This window comes from Candoia aspera, chromosome 2, assembly GCF_035149785.1.
Source record: "Candoia aspera isolate rCanAsp1 chromosome 2, rCanAsp1.hap2, whole genome shotgun sequence".
NCBI lineage: Eukaryota > Metazoa > Chordata > Lepidosauria > Squamata > Boidae > Candoia > Candoia aspera.
The window spans coordinates 56,450,912-56,474,246 of record NC_086154.1 but is presented as its reverse complement, the minus strand read 5'-3'; the positions used below and the strand labels follow the sequence as shown (position 1 = coordinate 56,474,246).

Sequence of the window (23,335 nt, the reverse complement as noted above, 5' to 3'; positions counted from 1 at the left end):
TCTATTACTGCATTCATCCTTATTTTCATTTACCATTAACCCTGAGTTTTTGCAACAGGACAGCGCATGCCTTGGTATTCATAAGTTCAGTTTTAGGTACAGTACAAACATTATTATCTATTTTTCAGTATAAAAATATTACAGGAAGACACAACCTTCTGGCATTATCTTTTTTTTTTCACTTCTACTTTTCCTGACCTACAAAAATCTGCATCAAATACACACATACATGCTCAGGCACATGCAAGTAACACCTTTCTGAGGTTATTGTAGATATTCACATTAAGTAATATGAAGAGATTTTGTGACATATGTTAGAAAGCCAGATAAGACAAACACCAGTGCTTTCAGTCCTATCTCTAAATGGGTAAACATTTTGTAGGCTTGTTGAAAAACTGCTAGACTAGATTTATGCAAGCAAGTTTACTTTATCTCTTTACAGTTTAGCTTCCAGGACCACACATATATACAGTTACTATATGGAATCTTCTAGAATAAAATGGACAGTAATTGTATAGTTTTCATATTAATTAGTCGTGCTCAGGCTGGGATGACTGCATGACTGCACCTCAAAGCCAATAAAAGCTAACAGATGGAAGAAGTATTAAAAAGATGCTCTGGAAACATTTGGGAAGGCTATGTTATTATCAATGTCATTATCCTCATCTTTTTTCTACTTCAGCCTGCTGAACCAGCCCACCAGGAAGTTCCTGTTTTTTTATGTTGTCTATTTGGGGCTGTAAAAAGGGAGATCTGTCAGGCTAGGCCAATAATCTATGGCTGGTGAACTGCATTTGGCTTGGTAATTTCGTAAGATGTATCTCTTTCATCAAAAACATTGGTTAATAACTCAGTAATGGATGGCTGTCTCGAAAACTATTATTTTCCAGTGTTATACTGATTAAGGATTAAACAATACTTACAATTACCTTATTACTCAAGACAGCAAAATAAATCAGCACGCACCTCTGTGATGTGAGATCGCTGAAGTTAACTCATCTTACATTATAGCTATCTTTGGGCGAAGAGTTAGGTAAAGGTAAAGGTTTCCCTTGACATTAAGTCCAGTCATGTCCGACTCTAGGGGGCGGTGCTCATCTCCGTTTCAAGCCGAAGAGTCGGCGTTTGTCCGTAGACACTTCTGTGGTCATGTGGCCGGCATGACTAAACAGAACGCCGTTACCTGCCCGCCAAAGCGGTACCTATTAATTTATTCACATTTGCATGTTTTCGAACTGCTAGGTTGGCAGGAGCTGGGACTAGCAACGGGAGCTCACCCCGTCATGCAGATTTGAACCGCCAACCTTCCGATCAGCAAGCTCAGCAGCTCAGCGGTTTAACCCGCAGCGCCACTGCGTCCCCTAAAAAGATCTCCCCTAAAAAGGGAGATCTGTCAGGCTAGGCCAATAATCTATGGCTGGTGAACTGCATTTGGCTTGGTAATTTCGTAAGATGTATCTCTTTCATCAAAAACATTGGTTAATAACCCAGTAATGGATGGCTGTCTCGAAAACTATTATTTTCCAGTGTTATACTGATTAAGGATTAAACAATACTTACAATTACCTTATTGCTCAAGACAGCAAAATAAATCAGCACACACCTCTGTGATGTGAGATCGCTGAAGTTAACTCATCTTACATTATAGCTATCTTTGGGCGAAGAGTTACTTTCCCTTAAAGCCATAATGTCATGTGGTTTGTAAGTGGCAAAGAAACAGGAGATTATATTGATGTAACTCTTCTCCATTAAAAAACCAATTAAATCCCAGAATGAGCAGCCTCTATTTGTGGAAAGTGCAAATTTAGATAATGCCTCAAAACATACCTTTTGCAGGCACTATAAGTCATGCAATAAGGTTTTAGAGTGTGCCAATAGATTAGTTTAGATATTTCAGAAACAGATGTATTTACTCAACATTCATTCACTAAACAGTTTAGCAAATGATTAGATTTCACCATCTGGTATATATGGAATTTTACTCTCAAGCAGACTTTTGTTTATAGAGTTGCCAGAGTTATCTGTAAAGGAGTGACAGTCCCACGTGGTAGAACTGAAACAGTTTAAAATGTATGCGAGAAATGTTTGTTCAAGTAGAGCCTCACACCCACAGAATAGTTCAAGAAACCTAAGCCAATGACAGATCTTTATAATTACTTCAGAGCTATCCTTTCCCATAAATATAAATAAAGCATACAGAAATGATAGCTAGATAGATTACAGCCTTGTTGTCTAACAGATACACATTGCTTTCTTACTGGTTTCAGCTGTGTTCAGTTCCTGGGTCTTTAATCCCTCAATGACAGTCCTTGAAGATAATATCCTGATAAAAAGTAGATGGGAAAATAAAAGAAATGCAAGACTAAACTTTGAGCTTTGCAGAGCTTTGTTCTACATAGTGTTTTTTTAAAGCAAACATGATGTAAGGCTCAGGCATATTGAGAATATGGGCACATTTCATTAATACGAACAATTGTTTTTAATATTTACCTAAAAGGAAGACAACCCTATATTTAAGAGAACACCTCCCACACCCCCAAACTGACAAGGGACAGGGAACTCCAGTGAAACCAGTCCTGGAGATGTGTGCATGTGAAATACGTGTGGGCATACAGTATGTGTATTGCCCAACAAAAAAGGGGCAGGATCAGGACAACCTTCCTCCTCAACCACTGATTAAATGAATTGCCTGTAAAATAATGTATCCTGTTTATAACATTAAACCCCATCTACATAGACCAAAAATTCTCATTTGCACATGTGAATCACTTCTACTCATACACATATTTCAAACTGAAACAGCAAGAAAAAAGAAGCAGGATTGGAGATGAAGGTATTGGGAAGGGAAGGGAAGGGAAGGGAAGGGAAGGGAAGGGAAAGGAGAAGATAAAACTAATGGGAATGAGGCAAGGAGAAATAACAACTTTCCATTTAATATGTTTCATTCAGATATAACAGGAAGCCAGGGTTACCTATTATGGGAATGAGCCACAGCAATTTATGAGCTTTTAAAAACAATAGTCATAACTCTCTTCTGGCCATGCAAAGAAACTTTATTTTTTATTTGTCTATTTAATCAATTTGTATAGCTGCCCATCTCAACCAATGAGTCTGGGCAATAAACAAAATTAAAATTAAATTAAAAACAATTATAACCAACAGATTTCTCCTTTAACTATACAGTTGCATGTAAAGTTTAGGCCAGTGCTTCTCCACCTTGGCAACTTGAAGCATGTTGGCTGGGGAATTCTGAGAACTGAAGTCCGCACATCTTCAGGCTGCCAAGGTGGAGAAGCACTGGTTTAGGCACTTCTGCTCAGACTGTATACTTCTAGACTAGCCAATAATTCTAATTCTCAGACACAGACATTCATTGGGGGGTGAGGGGGGAAGAGAAGGGAGGCATGTGATGACAGGCATGTCATGATGCAAACTCCACCTGCTATGTATATTATACGTGATGTACAAAAGGGCACAAGTACAAAAGGGCAGAGGTTGCATCATGGCATTATAATATACATTTTGGCATCACTGTGGTTAGAAAAAGTTGCCTATATCTTGGGGTGGTAGAGAAATCAATTAAAATATATTTTAAAAAGTACAACAATGTAAAAACATACAAAATAAGACAGAAAGAGGCACTGCTGAAAAAGGGTTTCAAAATGCCCAGCTCTAGTTACCTGTCCTTGTATTTAACATTCTGAAAAACAAGCCATTGTTCATTATGAAAATTAAGTTAATGCTTACTGTTTCTCTGGTTGAACAACCGCAATTTTCTTTTCCTTATTCACTGTAAATCAAAATGAAACATGCTAAAGAATCAATGTAATATAAACATTGTAAAATATATCCTATGATGATACAAGCATGAGAAAAACCACATAATCACAATGAATCGTGGCCTAGTAACAAAACACCAATATGGAAAAGAAGGTTTTATTCCTTTTGATCTTACAAATGGGCACTTTTCTAACTCAGTTCCTGAAAAGTATTAATGCAGAGGCTTCTACATTATTCACTTAGTGCAGCAAATATCCTCTAAAGCAGGTGTAGGCAAAGTAATATCCACTGAAACCTTGTTTAATTTATTCCTAGGCCTCAGGCCCCAGATGACTTTTGAAAGGAGTTTTTAAATTAAAAAATAATGAATTGGAACTCAGCAAGCTTATTTGTAGGGATGCCTTTGGGCCTCACAAGATGTTCCACAGAATGGCCAAGAGGATGGGGTTGGGGAGCTGTGCCCTTCATGGCACCAGTTTTGCAAGTGCACCAACACATGCTCTCAAAATACCAACAGTGACTTTGGCGCTAAACATTTGTCTGTCTCTGCCTTAAAGATTACCTTGCTACTAGTTCTTAGGGCATTCTTAGAATTAAATAAAACCAATAATTTTATGCCTCCTATGATCTTTACAAGCATGTTTATATTTTGCAACATAGAATGTGCATCTTTTTATTATGTTTAAGAAAAGCACATAAAAATAGTCCAAAGCACTACAGTATATCTCATTGTTTAATACAGTTATCATATTATTCATACCTACTGCTCTGCGAGGAGGTCTAAGCTGGTATCCATTAGTTTCACACCAACCTACTGGAAATATATTCATGGATTCCACACTCACTATGCATTCAGGGACTGGGATTTTAGAACCTGTATAATAATAATGATCATAATGTTCATAAGCACAATCGTCATCACTGCCACCACCATCTTACAGGGCTAACAGCTATAATACTTCTTGTGAACTGGCACATGCCACATTCCTCTGTACATGTGAATTGTCTCTGTCCTTGTCAATCAGCTCTGCCAGGCTACAAGCATTTGAATATTTTTTTTACAGGTTTTTATCATCAGGAGTAGTAAAAAGAAATACAGACGAAATGCAGCTATTTCAAAACCATTTTCTGGACTAAAACTATTTGCTGTGTATTATTTATGACACCCATGCAAAATACTTTCGTAAATATGACCTGTGGAATGGCAAATCGAGTTCAAAACATCTCTCCTCTCAAAGAAAACTTACTTTCCAGCTGTAGCCAGAGATAGGAATCCTTCACCTTTGTGATAGTAGCCACACAGATTTCTTCTGGGTTTTCTGAGTTCACAGCCTCAAGTTTCATGTTCTCCTTAAAACCATGCTCAGAATTTAACTAACACAAGCAAAACAGAAGATACATGTTTATTACATATTTTAAGAGCCTCACATTAAAATACCAATGGAGAAATAGTTCAGTTTAGCAGTAAAGTGGACACTTAGAAGACACCAATGGAACAGATGGTATGTACTTTGCAAGTGTGCAATCTTTTAGAAACACATGAGATTTTAACTGAACAACCAAAGTAGTAACTTAAATATATACATATCGAATAAAATGCACAAGGTCTTTTGCTTCAAACTCAGACCTTGCATTTAAACAAGGCAAAACAGATACTTATACAGTACATAGTTGAAAACTTGCTTTATGGCCAAAGGAAGACTTGGTTATCTCAAACAGTTGAAAAAGTCCTGCTCTACCACTTCAATCCAGAAGTACTGACCTGCCCAAGATCTGAATGCAAACAACTGCATGTAATGTTCATTTACACATCACACCTTCCTCTTCCCATCATGGGACCTTAGATAACACTGCCCCTGAAGGTGGGATGCCTCTCTACAATTTGCAGTTGTAAATCAAAATAAGAAAATCTCCTCCCCACTTCACAAATACACATTCACACACATACAACCTTTTTTATTCCCACATGAGCCTGTCCAGCTCTTCAACTAAAAAGAAATCCCTGAACCTGAAATACTGAATGCTAAACTGACAAATTCCAGTCAAGCAATCTACCAATTCTTTTTAAAGCATTATTATTATTATTATTATTATTATTATTATTATTATGTTGTTGTTGTTGTTGTTGTTGTTGTTGTTGTTGTAAATCTTAATATATTATGTTGTTTCGATACAATGGTATTTGTACAGTATTGATTGAAGATTGTTAGCTAACTTTGTTAGCTTATCTTTGCTAACTCTCTAGATGCAGATGTTTTTATTTACAAAGGAGCATTCCATCACCACAAACCCTAATTTGCAGCCTCAATTGCACATGCAAGAAACAGTCTTACTATCTGCTGTTTGTAGCCAAAGAGACGAAATGTCAATGTTATACAAGCTGTACTATAAATTCTGGAAGAATACAATGAATATTAATTGCTACAAGTATATGTTTAGATTTCATAGTCTACTGTGAAGTCACATTCTAAGAACAAAGCAAGGATTTTAACACTTGGCTTTATTACTATGTGCTGTGACTAACAGCCTTTAGAAATAAAATATGCATCAGTAAACAAAGCGTTTCACATTAATTTCTTGAATGCTTACCGGAGGAAAACAGCTTTGGGGAGCAGCCTCAGCTCCACACTGCTTGAGATAGTCTGCCCAGTCAAAATCTTGTCCTGGATAACCTATGAACAAGAAAGAACGAACCTTTATTGTAGCATTTTAATCACATCCCTTCTTCCAAAGGTCAGGGTATCTCCCATTTCTTCCCATTTGGCTTTACAATAATGCTGCAAGGTAGGTGAGATTAAGATGATGATGATCAGCATTACCTACTGAAATTCATAGTTCTGTGCCCCTGAGTTTGGACAATCCTCATCTAATATTCTAATATATCACACTGGCCTCCTTAAACTTGAGCTTAAATATATTATCCAATCTGCAAAATAGCTCAAGAAACAGAATTAGCTTACACAACTCAGTATCTTCAGATACAACAGCTAAATGCTTCTAGAAGATTGATATGGGTGGAGGGAGATTACATATACACACCGGGTGGAGGGTTGAGATGTAAGCCATTTTTTAGACTCCACTGCACAGGAAAAAGTCCAGCACTGTTGACATGACAAATAAAAGGCCGACTTGTGGTACAATCTGGTCGCAAATCATCTATTTCTATCAAGAAATATTTATCATTGAATACCTGCAAGACAGAGGAATGACTTAGATAATATAAAATTGAAATCATATGTAGTTTCACAATCAAGTTCCAAAGCTATATTTACTAATATATTTACTATTTTATGTAACTGCTATTTTTATAGTTTTGTATCTTGTGATTTTACTATGATTTTTAACAATACTGTATTAATTGTTCAGTACCATAAAATAAAGGGTGACATTTGACAAAGACTTGGGTACAAGCTCTTGAACTTCAGATGCTGCCACTGAATATGACACAAGAACATTTTTAAATACATGGGGAGTGAATATGTTTGCTTAATTTTAAATTTTAATTAAACTATACCAAACATAGCTTTGCCTGGCCCCTACTAAAATGAGGTTAATATCCTGTGCAAAGGGCAAGTGCAGCTCTTCGTCCCAGAAAGATTGCGTATCTCAATCCTAAAACATCTTGCAACTCTGTAAGAAAGGATGTCTGTCGGTTGAGTCATGGCAACTGAATGTCTTTCTTTTTGGTAGAAACGTTTCACTGCTTGTCCAAGCAGCTTTGTCAGTCTGGGCAAAGGTTGGTGAGGGGACCCTGTATATGTTTTCCAGGGTGGCTGCATTGTCCCTACATATGAATGGCTGTTAGTTGTCCCATGGAGGTGTGGATTGTCTTCTGGGATGTCTTACTCCTAAATCCTTTGTTCATCCCCAAGTGGATCGTTAAGAGTGGCCTTCCTGGTGGTCTTAAACTTCCTGGGGACTGATGAAAGAGCAGCATGAAAAAGGGGGGACAAGTTTTGTCTGAGGCCTCCACCTCTATTGCGGGAAGGATTTTCCACTTTGGCATGAATGGATTCCTTAACCCTTCTCTCAAACCACCTATCTTCTCTGTCTAAAATGTGAACACTGTTGTCCTCAAATGAGTGTCAATTAACAAGCCATTCAGGTGCAGGGACAATGCAGCCACCCTGCAAGACATATATGGGGCCCCCCCACCAACCTTTGCCCAGACTGAAGAAGCTGCTTGGAGAAGCAGCGAAACTACAGACAATTCCACCTGGATGACTGAGAATCTTCATAGATATACGAAAGGATAGGAGAAAAAAAAAAAGAAATGGTCAGAAGGAATATACAGTGTTACATATGAAATTTAAAATGACAAAAATAGGACAAGAAAATAATGTTTAATTCAACTAATTCAATTCTTCAAAGGATGAGAGAGTGACAGCGCTCTATGTCGGGGCCCTCCAATCTTTAAGTGTCCCTGGATATCCACCTGAGGAAATGAGGATGGAAATATATCTGTATTTCTTTGTCTCTTTATCCAGGATTTTTTTTAAAAATTGCGAAATCAAGAATTTAAAAACTAGTATCAGTTGTGCTTTAGACTGGGGAATGGAGAAGGACAGGGGGAGGGATAATTTCTATCAAACCCCAAACCTTCTTATCTGGCACACCCTCATTGGGGCTTTCCCAGGCTAGAATTTCCTGATGCTGCAAACAGCTGCAAACAGCTGGTGGGGTGAAAGGATCGGATATCACAGCTTTGTCTCAGAGTTTGAAGGGTGAAAACCTATTGCCATTCCAGATACCATCAGGGTGCTTGCAAAGATGAAAAATAGTAACAGACAAGAATGCATGTGAGAAAGAGATATGTAAGAGGGAACAAACTGAAACCCAGAAATATTTCTCAAAAATGGCTGGAGCAAGAAGAGTCACATGAGTTGACAAGGTACATTCGAAGTCTAAAAATAAAAAAGCACTGCGGGTTAAACTGCTGAGCTTGCAGATCGGAAGGTCGGTGGTTTGAATCCGCGTGACGGGGTGAGTTCCTGTTGCTAGTCCCAGCTCCTGCCAACCTAGCAGTTCGAAAACATGCAAATGTGAGTAGATTAATAGGTACCACTTCGGCGGGCAGGTAACGGTGTTCCGTTTAGCCATGCCAGCCACATGACCATGGAAGTGTCTACGGACAAACGCCGGCTCTTTGGCTTTGAAACGGAGATGAGCACCGCCCCCTAGAGTTGGACACGACTGGACTTAATGTCAAGGGAAACCTTTACCTTTACTAAGAGGTCTTAGCTTATCAAGAAATTAAAAAGAAGCCCAAATTGGGAAATGTATGCATTGAAGTGGGAGCCAAAACATAAGGGGCCAAAACTAAATTTTTAAGTAGCAAAAGATATAATAAAACACAAAAATGAAAGTGTGAGAAGTCAACAGATTTGTCAAATAAGAAACCTATTTTATATGAAAAATGGGATGCTGCACATTGGAAAGAGTAAGATAAAAAAGAGATATGTAATGTAAAAGGAATGCTGGCTATGCAAAAAGAATAAAAAATAAAAATAAAGAGTTGACAGTGTTGACAATATAGAACTCACAGCTGTCACGAAGGTTTACTGCTAAGAAAATGTTGTAAAAACTGTGCATCTATTCCAGACACAGTTATTAATGTAGCTGTACAAATAGTGAGAAGATGCATACCTATAAAAGCCTCTTACAACTACAATTTATACTCAGTTTGAATACTTGTTAATACTATCTCTCTTTAATACCCTCCAAGATGTTCATTACAGTATGGCATCAATAATGTTTACATTCCCCAAACCAGCAACTAGGAATTTTGGAATTAATCTATTAGAAATTATTCTAGGTGGCTTACAATAACTACAGTACTTTTCCAAGATTATACAATGCCAGTAAAATCCAAAAGAGCTCCACAGCCTTATTTATGTTGTAAAACCGTTTCACTGCAATAATTTTATAGATAGGTGAGGATAGGAAGCAGTATTCCTGAAAATGTTTGATAGATAGCTTTTACACATGCATCTTCAGGCCTCAGGAAGTAAATAAGGTCAGTCCTAGTTAGTATTTTGATAAGAAACTATCAGGGAATGCTAAGATTGTATAGTAGACTGGGAAATCAAAAGATATTCTCAAAGAAAGCAGTGGCAAGTCCACTCCGGGCTACTGAGAAGAAACCTACATGGATGTGTCTGTGCAATCACTAGGAGTATAATTCAGCCCAAGGATATCTTTAACCTAGAATTCACTTATTTAACTTCATAAGAAGCCAAACTGATTCACAAATGGGGTGGGGTGGGGGTAACAGATGCTCAAAATGTTGTTCTCTTATTATTTCAATGTCTATTGAGGAAAATCATATTAGAAATTTTCCTTGAGAAAGATTTTCATTAATAATAATTTTTAATTTTATTTATTAATATTTTATTGTTTCCCGTTAGTTCTTGCTTCTTTGCTCTGCATTGATATTTGAGATTGTCAGATTTTTATAGTTATTTTTTAAAATACACAGTATTTTACAAAAGAAGCATACAATGGCAATGACAGCAACTGACAATTTCATCCAACTGCACCTAGGATTTCAGGGACAAAGGAATGTATTATGGCTTAAGTCCAGTTTTTGAAAATATAAGAATCCAGCAGGTACTAGATAGAAAAAGAAATGAATTACTTGGTATTAATACTGATGCACATATTTGCAACTGTAATTTGCAAATTTTAGTGCACTGAAAGAAAAATGCATATTTGTGTGTTTCTGGAACCACATAAAAGTCCTGTGAAAGATAAATGTCAGTGCTTAATTTTGAGCAATACAGATACTACAAAGTTCTTAAAGCTGCTTGTGAGTTTTGCTCCTTGCAATTCAATCCCAGATTAAAGGAGCTTTTATAGCTGCTGACTTGTACAGAAAATGAGCTCTCCTTCTTCCATAATACGTTTTCATTTCACATTTCTTGGAGCTGAAACATAGAATTAAAAGCCGTTTTTGAGAACAAACACTGAGACATGTTCTTGTTGCAAATGACCTACAAAATTACCTTCCATTCAAGGTGACCTAAATATTAAGAGCATGAGTAAATTACAAAGAGTAGTTTTCTTTGCAACAGAGTATATAAAACAAATTACAGTTAGCAGCCAGGATATTTGTGATACCTTTGTAACTGTAGCAGGTGATATGGCAAAAGGAGCTTTTGGATCAATAGCTTCCAACTTCATGTTTATAGAAAATGAATGAATTTCAACAACAGGTTTGTCCTAAAAATGATAAGAAAAATGGTAACAAAAACTGTTAGTTTGCATCTCTCAAGATATCCTCTATGTGTGTGTATATAAACAGGAGCACCCACACACACATACATGCACAGACAAATGCAATAAGCATTCCCCTATTTTTAAAAATTTCTTTTATTTTGGCTTGCTTTTGGGACCTGAAAAATATTTTCCACTGATAAAAGACATGTCCTTATTGTTTAAAATTCCACTGAGAGTAACAAAGAAGTTCTCAACTTATAGGAAGCCAATAAATTAAAGCTACCAACAGTTGCTCTCTCAGAAATGAACTCAACATGTTTTTTTCTATGGCACAGAAATTTGACACAACAGTTTTAACTAAGACTTTTCTAAGAAACATTCTTCCAAACTCATCAAAATATCATATAATTATGGAATCACTTATTTCTAAAAAATTGACAAAATATTTTTGGAAGTTTCACTGGGTCTGGAGTTTGCAAGTGGGGAAGTCAAAACATACCTGCTTCATTAATCTATAAGATATCTATACAATATCTTATACAGTATATTTTCAGTTTTTTAATTACCTAGAGCTTCTGAGATCCAACAAGCAAAAAGCTTAATTAAAATATTATCCTGTGTCTAGTTCCCAGAAATTACTTTTTGTACATATTAGATTTAATCATACCATTTGCTAACAGTAAATCCCAACTGTCATACCTTAAATAGATCAGTGGGCACTAACGATTCTTCTTCCTCTTCTTTTATTTTTGCTAGGATTTCTTGCCATTCTGCCTCAGTCTTCAAGTGCCTAATAGCTTCAATAAAAGAATTATAGTTTGTTATCCCATTAAAAGTAAAACAGAACTTTTAAAAATGAATCTATTATATTACTCTCATGCTACTAGTTACCTTACAAGTAACTATTTGTAAGGTAACAAATATTTCTTCCTAATCCATACCCCCTATGAATTTTAAATATTGTCTTTAAAAAATGCCCTCTTGGCAAACTTGCAATATATTTCTATTGTAATTAAAATAAAAATACAAGACCTAGAGCATTAAAAAAATACTTAAAATCAGGTCTTTAAATTATAAAACTAATTTATGAATAAAATATTAAAACATTAAACTACTAAAATACTGAGAAATATACAGTAAGTGCATTGAACTCAACACCAAAATACTGATTTGATAAGTTACTAAATATTAAAATACTTAATCCATTAATCAATCTCTTTATTACAATTACAAGTTAGTGCCAATATTTAACTTCCACATACTCAATGTAATAAGCTACATCCAATTATCATTATCTTAGTAAATCTCGAGTTCCTCCTTACAATATTGCAAATTTTTCAGCAAGATAAAATTTCACCACTTGTCAGATGATTTTAAGTTTTTTTATCTGTAGCTAGATTAATGGAGCTGTCAAGATTTCTTATATCAGGGGACTATTAGAATTCCAAAAGTGTCCCTATAGAAGCAACAAAACAGAAGGACATGGACCAGTGTTTCTAATGCACTCATCCCTCATGTATTTCATTACGTGGAGTATTCTTATATCTAGGAATATGTATACATGAATTTACATATATAGGTCATAGTTTTCATCTTGGATAGGCCAGCCTCCTAGCAGAATGCAACATTTTATATGCAACATGCCACTCAGCAGACTTTCCTCAAAAACATAGGCTGAGTGGTCTCAAGTAAGATTTTGAATTCTTCTAATTCACTATTAGAATTCCAAAAGTGCCCCTATAGAAGCAACAATACAGAAGGACAATACAGAAGAGTTTGTGATTGAAAATTAAGCTTTGTACCTAAAGGAGGTTCAAGGATGTACCCTTGTTGAATTGCCCAACCCACTGGATGGAGGAAGGGATCTAAATAGAACATCCATAAGTCATATTGTTCCACATCTCCAAGTCCTTCATAGCGCAGCCTGAGCCTGCCACCAATATTTTCCAGAACACTGACTATCCAAGCTCCTAGATAATCATTCAAGTGCTGACATTCGAGTCGTGACCCTGGTGCAATAAGATCCAAAGGATTTTTCCCTCGATGGAGCTGCAGAGTAAAAAGAAGGAAAAAAAGATTAAGGACATCTGCCTATTCACCTATCCTAAAATACTCCATTATTTATTTATTTACTTTATTCATGTTCTTACACATTTTTTGTCTTTGTATCGACATTATTATGGCTATACTTGTAGTTAGGCTCACAATTATTGTGGAAGAAGAAAGGATCTGCCATTTCTTACTGTCTTTGCTTTCTAGGCTTTCAGTCTGCTTGCTTTTAAGTAACATGGTTAGTGAATTATAACATTTATCTGTTTAAGGGTATATTCCTTAATAGAAGTATATTGTCTATTTAGAAATACATGTCTATTTCCCACCCATCCAGGATACTGATGGGTAGTAGGTCCTCCATTTTATATATCATATACTCTTTCACAAGATGCCATTAGCTTCCCAAAGCATCGAATAGCAGAGAACTGAGAAAATCAGTAAATTAGATGAACTAATTAGCTCATGAAGCAAACTCTCAGTTCACTGAATCTAACAGTATGAGAAAACTCCTTTCCATATTGATGTCACCACGCTTTTATTACATACAAAAGTGAACAAAAAGAGGGGAAGTAAAAGTCTAATTTTACAGACAAGAAAGGCAACAGTATTTGCAATTATGGAATGATTATTTTTCAAAATTACAGAAAGAAAATCAAGATGAGCTTCTATAAAATATTCTTGAAAGACTGGAAACATTAAATACAAGGTAAGCATTATCATTATGATTATTCTCTGGTTTGGTTTTTAAGCAAAGCTAGAGAAAAATTTAAATCTTCCTCCCATCAAAATATGAGTCCAAGGCTCATTTGAATCATTGGATTTCAGTCTATCCACAATAGTCTCTTCTCATGACATCTGCAGTTTAGATTATTGTTGCAAGTTTCCTTTTAAAAATGTGGATTCTATATTCCTGAATTATCTTTTCAAATTATCCTATCCTAAGTTCTGGCTTCAGAGTTGGCATCTCCAAGATTTGTACATGTTCATATATATTCCAGATATTTACCTGCTATCTGTTCAGACAAATAAAAGGGTATTAATTCTATAATGCAATAATTGTCGGTTTCCCAATTCAAGATCTGCTTAGTGAGACTGGAATATATATAGTCCTCAACCTACTAATTCCTGTTATCCTTTTCTGTCTAGATGTGTTCAAACAGAAGATGGTCACTGATCACTGGAGACCCCAAATTAACAGTACACTTTTTCCAGAATGGAATTGTTCTCCCACTCGTATTGGCACATCCTGGCAGCCCAATCTGAGAGAAGCTACTTGATCCAGTAGATGGAGTCAGGGCCACTGTGTAGGTAACCTGCAATGGGCTCTCAAACTAGCAATATTGAAGTTTTATACCAGAAGATATTCATTGGTGAACTGAATGTTTCTACAGGTAGTCCTCAGTTAATGACCACTCATTCAGTGACTGTTCAAAGTTACAATGCCACTGAACAAGTGGTATTTACAACCGGTCCTCAAAGTTCTGGCTGTTCCAGCACCCCCGTGGACAAGATTGCTATCGAGGTGCTTGGCAACTGGCTTGCAGTTACCATGGTTTCAGCATTCTGCAGACTCTTTACTCCTACAATTGGTACTATGTAGACACCTACCCCTTCTAGAAGACCGGCAGGGGCGCTGCATGCTCCTTTCAGAGTTTGCTGAAGGAATTCTATCTGGTTGGGAATTTTATCCTTGATGCCTAAAAAAAAGAGAAAAGGTAGTCAATCAATATGCACTCCTGCTACCTTATAACCACCTTGATCAAAGTTACATTTATCCTGGGAAGGTCAAGAGTAAACCCACATGTCTATTGTTAAACAGGTTTGCAACTTTTGGATTCCTTAAGAGTACACTTCAGAGTTTTATGACCATGATTCTTGAGTTCAAGGGTGGTGATTGAATCTAGAGTTGGAACAGGCACAGGAGCTCAATCATTATGAACCAGAAATAAGATTTCAGTACTGATATTATTAATTCCAGCATGTATATTGACAAGATGCAAAAAGACAAATGAATTCACATGCAGCTGCTTTTAGGTATTACAGCAAGTAGTAGATGCAAAAGCAATTCATGAAAAAGCTATTCAAAGTGGATGCCCATGGAAAACCAAAAGCAAAAATTTAGGAAAGAAGCCTGAACTGGGCTCCAAACAACAAAATCTTACCACTTTACAGGCAGTTATTTCATAAGCTTACAGGACCCACACTTTCTCCCACAGAAGATGGTTACCTTCAGGCACTTTGAGGGTCTTCTTGTTCTGCTCACACCAGCCAAGTGGATGCAAATCAGCTGTCATGATATCACACCAGAAATCAGCCTTGCGGTCTTCCCCATAACCATCATATCGCAAAAGTAGTAACTGCCCACAAGTGGTAATGATTGTGGCAACCCAGTAAGTGTCAGGCCCAGTTTTGATAGCAACCTCCAATTTCATGCCTGGTGTAAAGCCATTTTGTGGGCTAGTATCCACCTAAAATAAATAAATAAATAAATAAGCAAGCAAGCAAGCAAGCAATCTTGATACTGTAACATAATTTATTTATAAAATACTTCGCACAAGTCAGGAACCGCTGTAGATAATAGGTCGATATGGAAGGTAACGAATTAACATTTCTGGATTTGGTCAGTTAAAATAATCTACAATGGAAAAAAAAACTAATAAATTTGGATACAGTTTTAAGGAAACAATGGTAATAATGTAAGTCAGACAAGTTTTTTTTTCCAGAATACACCATCAACAGGGCAATGTCTACAGAATTAGTTACTTCACAACAATCTAGAAAAGCAGATCACAAAATTTAGTTTATAAAGCTTCTATTTCATGCTCCCAGATTGTGCTACTGAAATGCTTATTATCTATTTTGTACTTATAAAAACAAAAAGCTAAAAGTGAAATTTTCACTTTACCAAGAAATTCAAACAATGGAACCTTCAGGCCTTGATCCAAAAGATATGCTGCTAAAATCCAACAATAAATTATTTTAAATTATATCACATTGTTGCCTATCATAATGAAGGCTAATTATACACATGTAAGGAACCCAAACACTTGAATTATATTTATTTATGGAATGGGGATAGGGAGGGCATATCTTTTTCAATGCATTAATTTTTTTGTCTCTGCATACAATATTTATATGATTCCTATAATAAGAACATTGCATAAATTTTCATTCACATTCTATTCTGCAATACATAATTCTGACACTGAAAATTAACAAAAATCCTGAAGAGCGGACAAAGTGAATTCCAAATCACTACTGATCAAAACAACTGGGAATCCTTCCTACCTCTGTATCACATTACAACTCTCTACAGAGTGATTGTTGCCAATTTAAATGACAATAGCATACGTGTAAATTCTAACTGAGTTACTTGTGGGTAGGAAAAGTCATTTTGAAATAATTTTTATTGAATAAGCTTTACCCATATAAAAATATATTTCACATTGGAAATGAAGCAGAATTTAGATGACTGTCTCACTCAGATAGCAAATGGAAAGTTACCTTTCTATTTGGTACTGACTCTCAGTCTTTAGACTTAAATATTGCCTGGTTCTAATTCAATATAAAGTGCATCAAGATATGAACAATAAAAGCTAGGCCAGATGTTATTAATCACTCCAGTTCTTGAAGTTCAGTAGTTTCATATATGGACCTTTAAATGCATTTACTCATTTTATTTAATTTATCTCTCACCACACACAGTTTTTGATAATAATACACGTTCAGAACTTGAGATATTTCAAGATAATAGAGAATTATATACTGAAGTCATCCAGCACAACATATTCCTAGATGGACAGATAAATAAAGGCAGAACTTGGGAGAAGGGGTTCCGACTAACAATTAATAAACTAAGAAAAGTAAATAAACAAACACATTAAGAATAAGGTGTCTTAACTGGACATGTGTCTTACTATACAAATAAGGTATGAATACTCTGGCCTAGAACCAACATATTCAAAACATTCTCTTTCCTGCTCCAACAGCACCCTCTCATGGCAATCTAGTAAGACTACAGTAGTGATCCAATTTTTTATGCAATCCTATCTATGACATCACAGAAGGAAGTTCTACTAAGTTCTTGGATCTTGCCTCCAGGTAATTAAGAATAGAACTGCACTCTGCACTCTCCCTCTTTATGTAATCTGTCAGGGCATACAAGTGATGAACTATGCTCCAGTAAGGTTGAAAAGCTCTCTACTTGACCAAAGGCAGTTATAATATTTATTGGGTGGGAGGGTGTGTTAATTGGTAAACTTTACACCAGAAGATTATTAAATCTGTATATTCACACACACACACCAGAGATCTTGTGAAATGGTTGCACAACTGTTATATATTTATACAATTGCCTCAATATTATTCTCATTTTCATGTACAATATTTTGTATTTATAGACCTTTACATACACACACAGGTACATATATACACACCATGCTGTCCCTTCTGGAGTAAACAATATTATGCAGAAAAGGAGTAAGAAATAGTAAGCCAAGCATGAGATTAAAAAAGAGAGAGAAACCTAGCTAAAACTAACTTATACCAACATTATTTTATTTTATTTTATTTTTTATTTATATTTATATTATTTTTTACTGTATTTTACTTTTTGTATTATTGTGATGGTTTTAATTGATTGTTGTAAACCACCCAGAGTCCTCTGACGGGAGGAGATGGGCGGGGATAAATTAGATAGATAGATAGATAGATAGATAGATAGATAGATAGATAGATAGATAGATAGATAGATAATTCACTATACATCTCCAGGCCTTTCTATCACTGGGGGGAATAATCTTTGTTCCACTATAGAACATACATATATTGCCTTTTGTTCTTTTAACTTCTCCCCTCTCTTTTTGAGGATGCCATAAACTCCAGCCAACCACAACTTTCTCTGTCTTCCCCTTTCTCTCAACCCATTCACTTTTCCTTAATAGATTGATTGATTGATTCATTCATTCATCACATTTATATAGCTGCCCATCTCACAAAACATGATTCTGGATGGCATATTCCTCATTAATTTTTTCTGTATAACCAAAGAGCTTCTTTCATATTTGTTACTAACTTTTGGGTTCAACCTACACTCATTCAGCATCCATTCATTCTTCACCTTATCTCATCTTACTACACACACTTCTTAAATACCTCATTCTCACTACACTTCTTTTTGACCAACATACCTTTCCTTGCAACAGATCACATACTATCTACCACCTTTTTACCAGCATTTGCACATCTTAAAATGTTTCTGTCCTTTTTTCTATCTTTAGTAAAGATTCTACTAAGCTACATAAATTAACTTGTTTGTTCTGTTTTTGCCATTAATGTATAAATTGCAACAATTCACTCCATTTTCCTTGTTACTTCCCCCCAAAAACATCTCTAACACAACCACAAGCATTCTTATATATTTATCCATAGATCTGTTACCCAACCCAAGGGGACATTACACATTTTTGTTTTACCCCTGCTCAGTACTGAATCATTCAATAAGCATTTCATCTATTCCTGCACATGCTTTACTTAGGTATCTTATTTACTCACTGCATTTAGCAATGAGCCTTACATTCTATATTTGTATAAAACATACCATAATTTATTATTCAAATTTTGCTACTGCCCATCTCCCCCAAAAGAGGGACTCTGGGCGGGTAGGGTTAGGGTTACATTCAAGCCTATTCATTTTATCGTACATTTTTTCTAAATCAACAAATGTATAATAAACGTTCTCACATTCATATATTTCTCAATTACTTGCTGAATAGCAAAAATCTGATCTACTCACCTCCTGCCCAGCATAAAGCTGTACTATACTTTCCAAATTTTGCTCATTGTCACATCTTGTTCCATTTCAATCAAAATTCTGCCAAATGCCTCCCCAGGAATATTTAACACAGTTATTTTTGTATTTACTCGTGATACCTTTCCTTTTGCTGAAGATAAAAATAATGGCATCCTTCTAATCATCTGGGACAGATGTACTCTTACACACATTAAACATGTCATACAGCCATTTCATAGGTAATCCATATCAATATTCTAAAATCTCTTCAGTTACATCATCTACAGCCTTACCATTTTTCAATATTCTAACAGCATTTTTGTCTACCTTCCCATAATTTTAGTGTTTTAATTTTAATATTTATAGCATTTGTTCCAATTTATTTTTCTCATAATTTCTATTCAAATCTCTAAAATATTCCATACAGCAATTTTTCAGTTCCGTTTAATTTTAAATATATTATTATTATTATTATTATTATATTATTATTATTATTATTGCTATTTGCATACAAGAAATTCTATGTAAATTGCAATATGTATGTATCTATTTACATATCTACAAGGTATTGGACCCTTCCCAAGGATCTAGGATAATTAAAGATATTGCCTTGATATACGCACTATTGCAGGTAATGCAAGATTTTGTAATGGATGAGTTGAGATTCTATTCACTCCTATTGTAGCCACGTGATTTTCCAATCTTTTGGTGTGGCACCAAGGAAACCAACTACTATTAGCACCACCACTACTTTCTTTTTCCACATTTGTTTGATGTCTATTTGAAGGTCTTTATATTTTCCTATTTTTTCCAGTTCTTTCTCACTGATGTATCTCCAGCTACTGCAATGTCAATTATCCATACTTGTTTTTTGTAACTTAAGAAAAAAAAGTCATGTCTGGCTTGTTACAGGCTAAATGGCTTTTAAGATCTCTCGGCAAATCAAATCAAATCAAATCATATTTATTCGGTCAATGACCAGCAAAATTTAAAAGGAGAAAAGCAAAGTAAAACAAAGAAATACAATAATATACTATAGACTAATAAAATATGTCACATAATAATATAGTGTTCTCTCTGCTATTACTATATTAATTCATTTCTTACCTTAGTGGGGTGAGCCTTGAACATTGAGAATTAAAAAATAAAACTAAAAATACATATCCCCTGACAATTTATTAATTAAAATATTTCAAATTTAAAAGTTATTTCTTTGTCTGGTTTTGTCTTATTTTCATTGCAGCAACACAGAATCTGGCAACTGTACACGTAATGTATGGTTTTAGATCCTGAAGTAGATAGTTCACATAAAAATTATCTGGATACCCAGGGAGTTTATCTATTAGGGGCAAAATGTAGATTGACTTGATATCCCTATAAAATTTACAGTGTAGCAGTACATGCGAGATGGTCTCTACTTCCTCTTCATCACATGGGCAGATACGCTCGGCTATAGGGACTTTGTTACACCTGCCTTGGAGTAGTGCAGATGGAAAAATATTGAATCTAGCTTTGAAGAATGCGATTCTCAGCTTAGGGAAGGTTGTTGTTGTTTATTTGTTCAGTCGCTTCCGACTCTTCATGACTTCATGGAGCAGCCCACTCCAGAGCTTCCTGTCGGTCGTCAACACCCCCAGCTCCTCCAGGGATGAGTCTGTCACCTCTAGAATATCATCAATCCATCTTGCCCTTGGTCGGCCCCTCTTCCTTTTCCCCTCCACTCTCCCTAGCATCAGCATCTTCTCCAGGGTGTCCTGTCTTCTCATTATGTGGCCAAAGTATTTCAGTTTTGCCTTTAATATCATTCCCTCAAGTGAGCAGTCTGGCTTGATTTCCTGGAGGATGGTTTGATCTTCTTGCAGTCCAAGGCACTCTCAGAATTTTCCTCCAACACCACAGTTCCAAAGCATTGATCTTCCTTCTCTCAGCCTTCCTTATGGTCCAGCTCTCGCAGCCATGATACTACTGGGAATACCATTGCTTTAACTATGTGGACCTTTGTTGTCAGCGTGATGTCTCTGCTCTTAACTATTTTATCGAGATTGGTCATTGCTCTTCTCCCAAGGATTAAACATCTTCTGATTTCCTGACTGCAGTCAGCATCTGTAGTAATCTTCACACCTAGAAATATAAAGTCTTTCACTGCCTCTACATTTTCTCCCTCTATTTGCCAGTTATCAATCAGGCTGGTTGCCATAATCTTGGTTTTTTTGAGGTTTAGCTGCAAGCCAGCTTTTGCACTTTCTTCTTTCACCTTCATCATAAGGCTCCTCAGTTCCTCTTCGCTTTCAGCCATCAAAGTGGTATCATCTGCATATCTGAGATTGTTAATGTTTCTTCCAGCGATTTTAACTTCAGCCTTGGAATCCTCCAGCCCAGCATGTCGCGTGATGTGTTCTGCGTACAAGTTGAATAGGTAGGGTGAGAGTATACAGCCCTGCCGTACTCCTTTCCCAATCTTAAACCAGTCCGTTGTTCCGTGGTCTGTTCTTACTGTTGCTACTTGGTCCTTATACAAATTCTTCAGGAGGCAGACAAGATGACTTGGTATCCTCATACCGCTAAGAACTTGCCACAATTTGTTATGGTCCACACAGTCAAAGGCTTTAGAATACTCAATAAAACAGAAATAGATGTTTTTCTGAAACTCCCTGGCTTCTTCCATTATCCAGCGGATATTGGCAATTTGGTCCCTAGTTCCTCTGCCTTTTCTAAACCCAGCTTGCGCATCTGGCAATTCTCGCTCCATGAATTGCTGAAGTCTACCTTGCAGGATCTTGAGCATTACCTTACTGGCATGTGAAATGAGTGCCACTGTTCGATAGTTTGAACATTCTTTAGTGTTTCCCTTTTTTGGTATGGGGATATAAGTTGATTTTTTCCACTCTGATGGCCATTCTTGTGTTTTCCAAATTTGCTGGCATATAGCATGCATTACCTTGACAGCATCATCTTGCAAGATTTTGAACAGTTCAGCTGGGATGCTGTCGTCTCCTGCTGCCTTGTTATTAGCAATGCTTCTTAGGGCCCATTCAACCTCACTCTTCAGGATGTCTGGCTCTAGCTCACTGACCACACCGTCAAAGCTATCCCCGATATTCTTATCCTTCCTATACAGGTCTTCCGTATATTCTTGCCACCTTTCCTTGATCTCTTCTTCTTCTGTTAGGTCCTTGCCATCTTTGTTTTTGATCATACCCATTTTGGCCTGGAATTTACCTCTGATGTTTCTAATTTTCTGGAAGAGGTCTCTTGTCCTTCCTATTCTATTGTCGTCTTCCACTTCCGCACATTGCTTGTTTAACAATAATTCCTTATCTCTTCTGGCTAACCTCTGGAATTTTGCATTTACTTGGGCATATCTCCCCCTATCACTGTTGCCTTTTGCTTTCCTTCTTTCTTGGGCTACTTCTAGTGTCTCAGCAGACAGCCATTTTGCCTTCTTGGTTTTCTCGTTCTTTGGGATGTATTTTGTTGCCGCCTCCTGAACAATGTTGCGAACTTCTGTCCATAATTCTTCCGGGACCCTATCTACTAAATCCAGTCCCTTAAATCGATTCTTCACCTCCACTGCATATTCCTTAGGAATATTAGTGAGCTCATATCTAGCTGATCTGTGGGTCTTCCCTAATCTGTTCAGTCTGATCCTAAATTGTGCAAGAAGAAGTTCGTGATCGGAACTACAGTCAGCTCCAGGTCTTGTTTTTACCGACTGTATAGATGTCTGCCACCTTTGGCTGCAAAGGATGTAGTCAATCTTATTTCGGTGTTGTCCATCTGGTGAAGTCCACGTATAAAGCGGTCTCTTAGGTTGTTGGAAGAGAGTGTTTTTTATGCAGAGTGAGTTGTCTTGGCAAAATTCTATCAGCCTATGTCCTGCTTCATTTTGTTCTCCCAGGCCATGCTTACCTGTAATTCCAGGTGTCATTTGACTGCCCACCTTAGCATTCCAGTCTCCCGTGATGAAAATAACATCTCTTTTAGGCGTGTTGTCCAGTAGGTGCTGCAGATCCTCATAGAACTGCTCTACTTCAGCTTCTTCAGCATTTGTGGTTGGGACGTATATTTCGATCACTGTGATGTCAGAAGGCTTGCCCTGAATTCGAATTGAGATCATTCTGTCGTTTTTTGGATTGTATCCAAGCACTGCTTTAGCCACTTTACTATGAATTATGAAGGCTACTCCATTTCTTCTGTGGTCCTCTTGTCCACAGTAGTAGATCTGGTGGTCATTTGATGTGAAGTGGCCCATTCCAGTCCATTTCAGTTCACTGACGCCCAAAATGTCTATCTTTAATCTTGACATCTCACCAATAACCACATCCAATTTGCCCTGGCTCATAGATCTTACATTCCAGGCTCAAATGGTGTGTTGATCCTTAGAACATCGGATTTGCCGTTCACCACCAGCACCATCGGCCGCTAGCCGTCCTTTTGGCTTTGAGCTAGCTGCGTCATCACGTCTGGGGCTAGTTGAACTCATCCTCTGTTCCT

General features: G+C 36.6%; 1 protein-coding gene across 1 annotated transcript in view; it reads right to left on the bottom strand.

Annotated features, from left to right (window-relative positions):
• The window catches only part of SFMBT1 (Scm like with four mbt domains 1), a 105,203-nt gene that overhangs the window by 22,855 nt on the left and 59,013 nt on the right, over positions 1-23,335 (bottom strand). The window contains exons 4-14 of the mRNA XM_063291880.1: positions 15,278-15,518; positions 14,659-14,747; positions 12,801-13,047; positions 11,698-11,795; positions 10,900-11,001; positions 6,820-6,970; positions 6,370-6,452; positions 5,028-5,154; positions 4,541-4,654; positions 3,748-3,790; positions 2,259-2,323 (exon numbers count right to left, since the gene is read on the bottom strand). Of these exons, the coding sequence (XP_063147950.1) occupies positions 2,259-2,323; positions 3,748-3,790; positions 4,541-4,654; positions 5,028-5,154; positions 6,370-6,452; positions 6,820-6,970; positions 10,900-11,001; positions 11,698-11,795; positions 12,801-13,047; positions 14,659-14,747; positions 15,278-15,518 (1,360 nt within the window). The remainder of the gene's footprint in view (positions 1-2,258; positions 2,324-3,747; positions 3,791-4,540; positions 4,655-5,027; positions 5,155-6,369; positions 6,453-6,819; positions 6,971-10,899; positions 11,002-11,697; positions 11,796-12,800; positions 13,048-14,658; positions 14,748-15,277; positions 15,519-23,335) is intronic.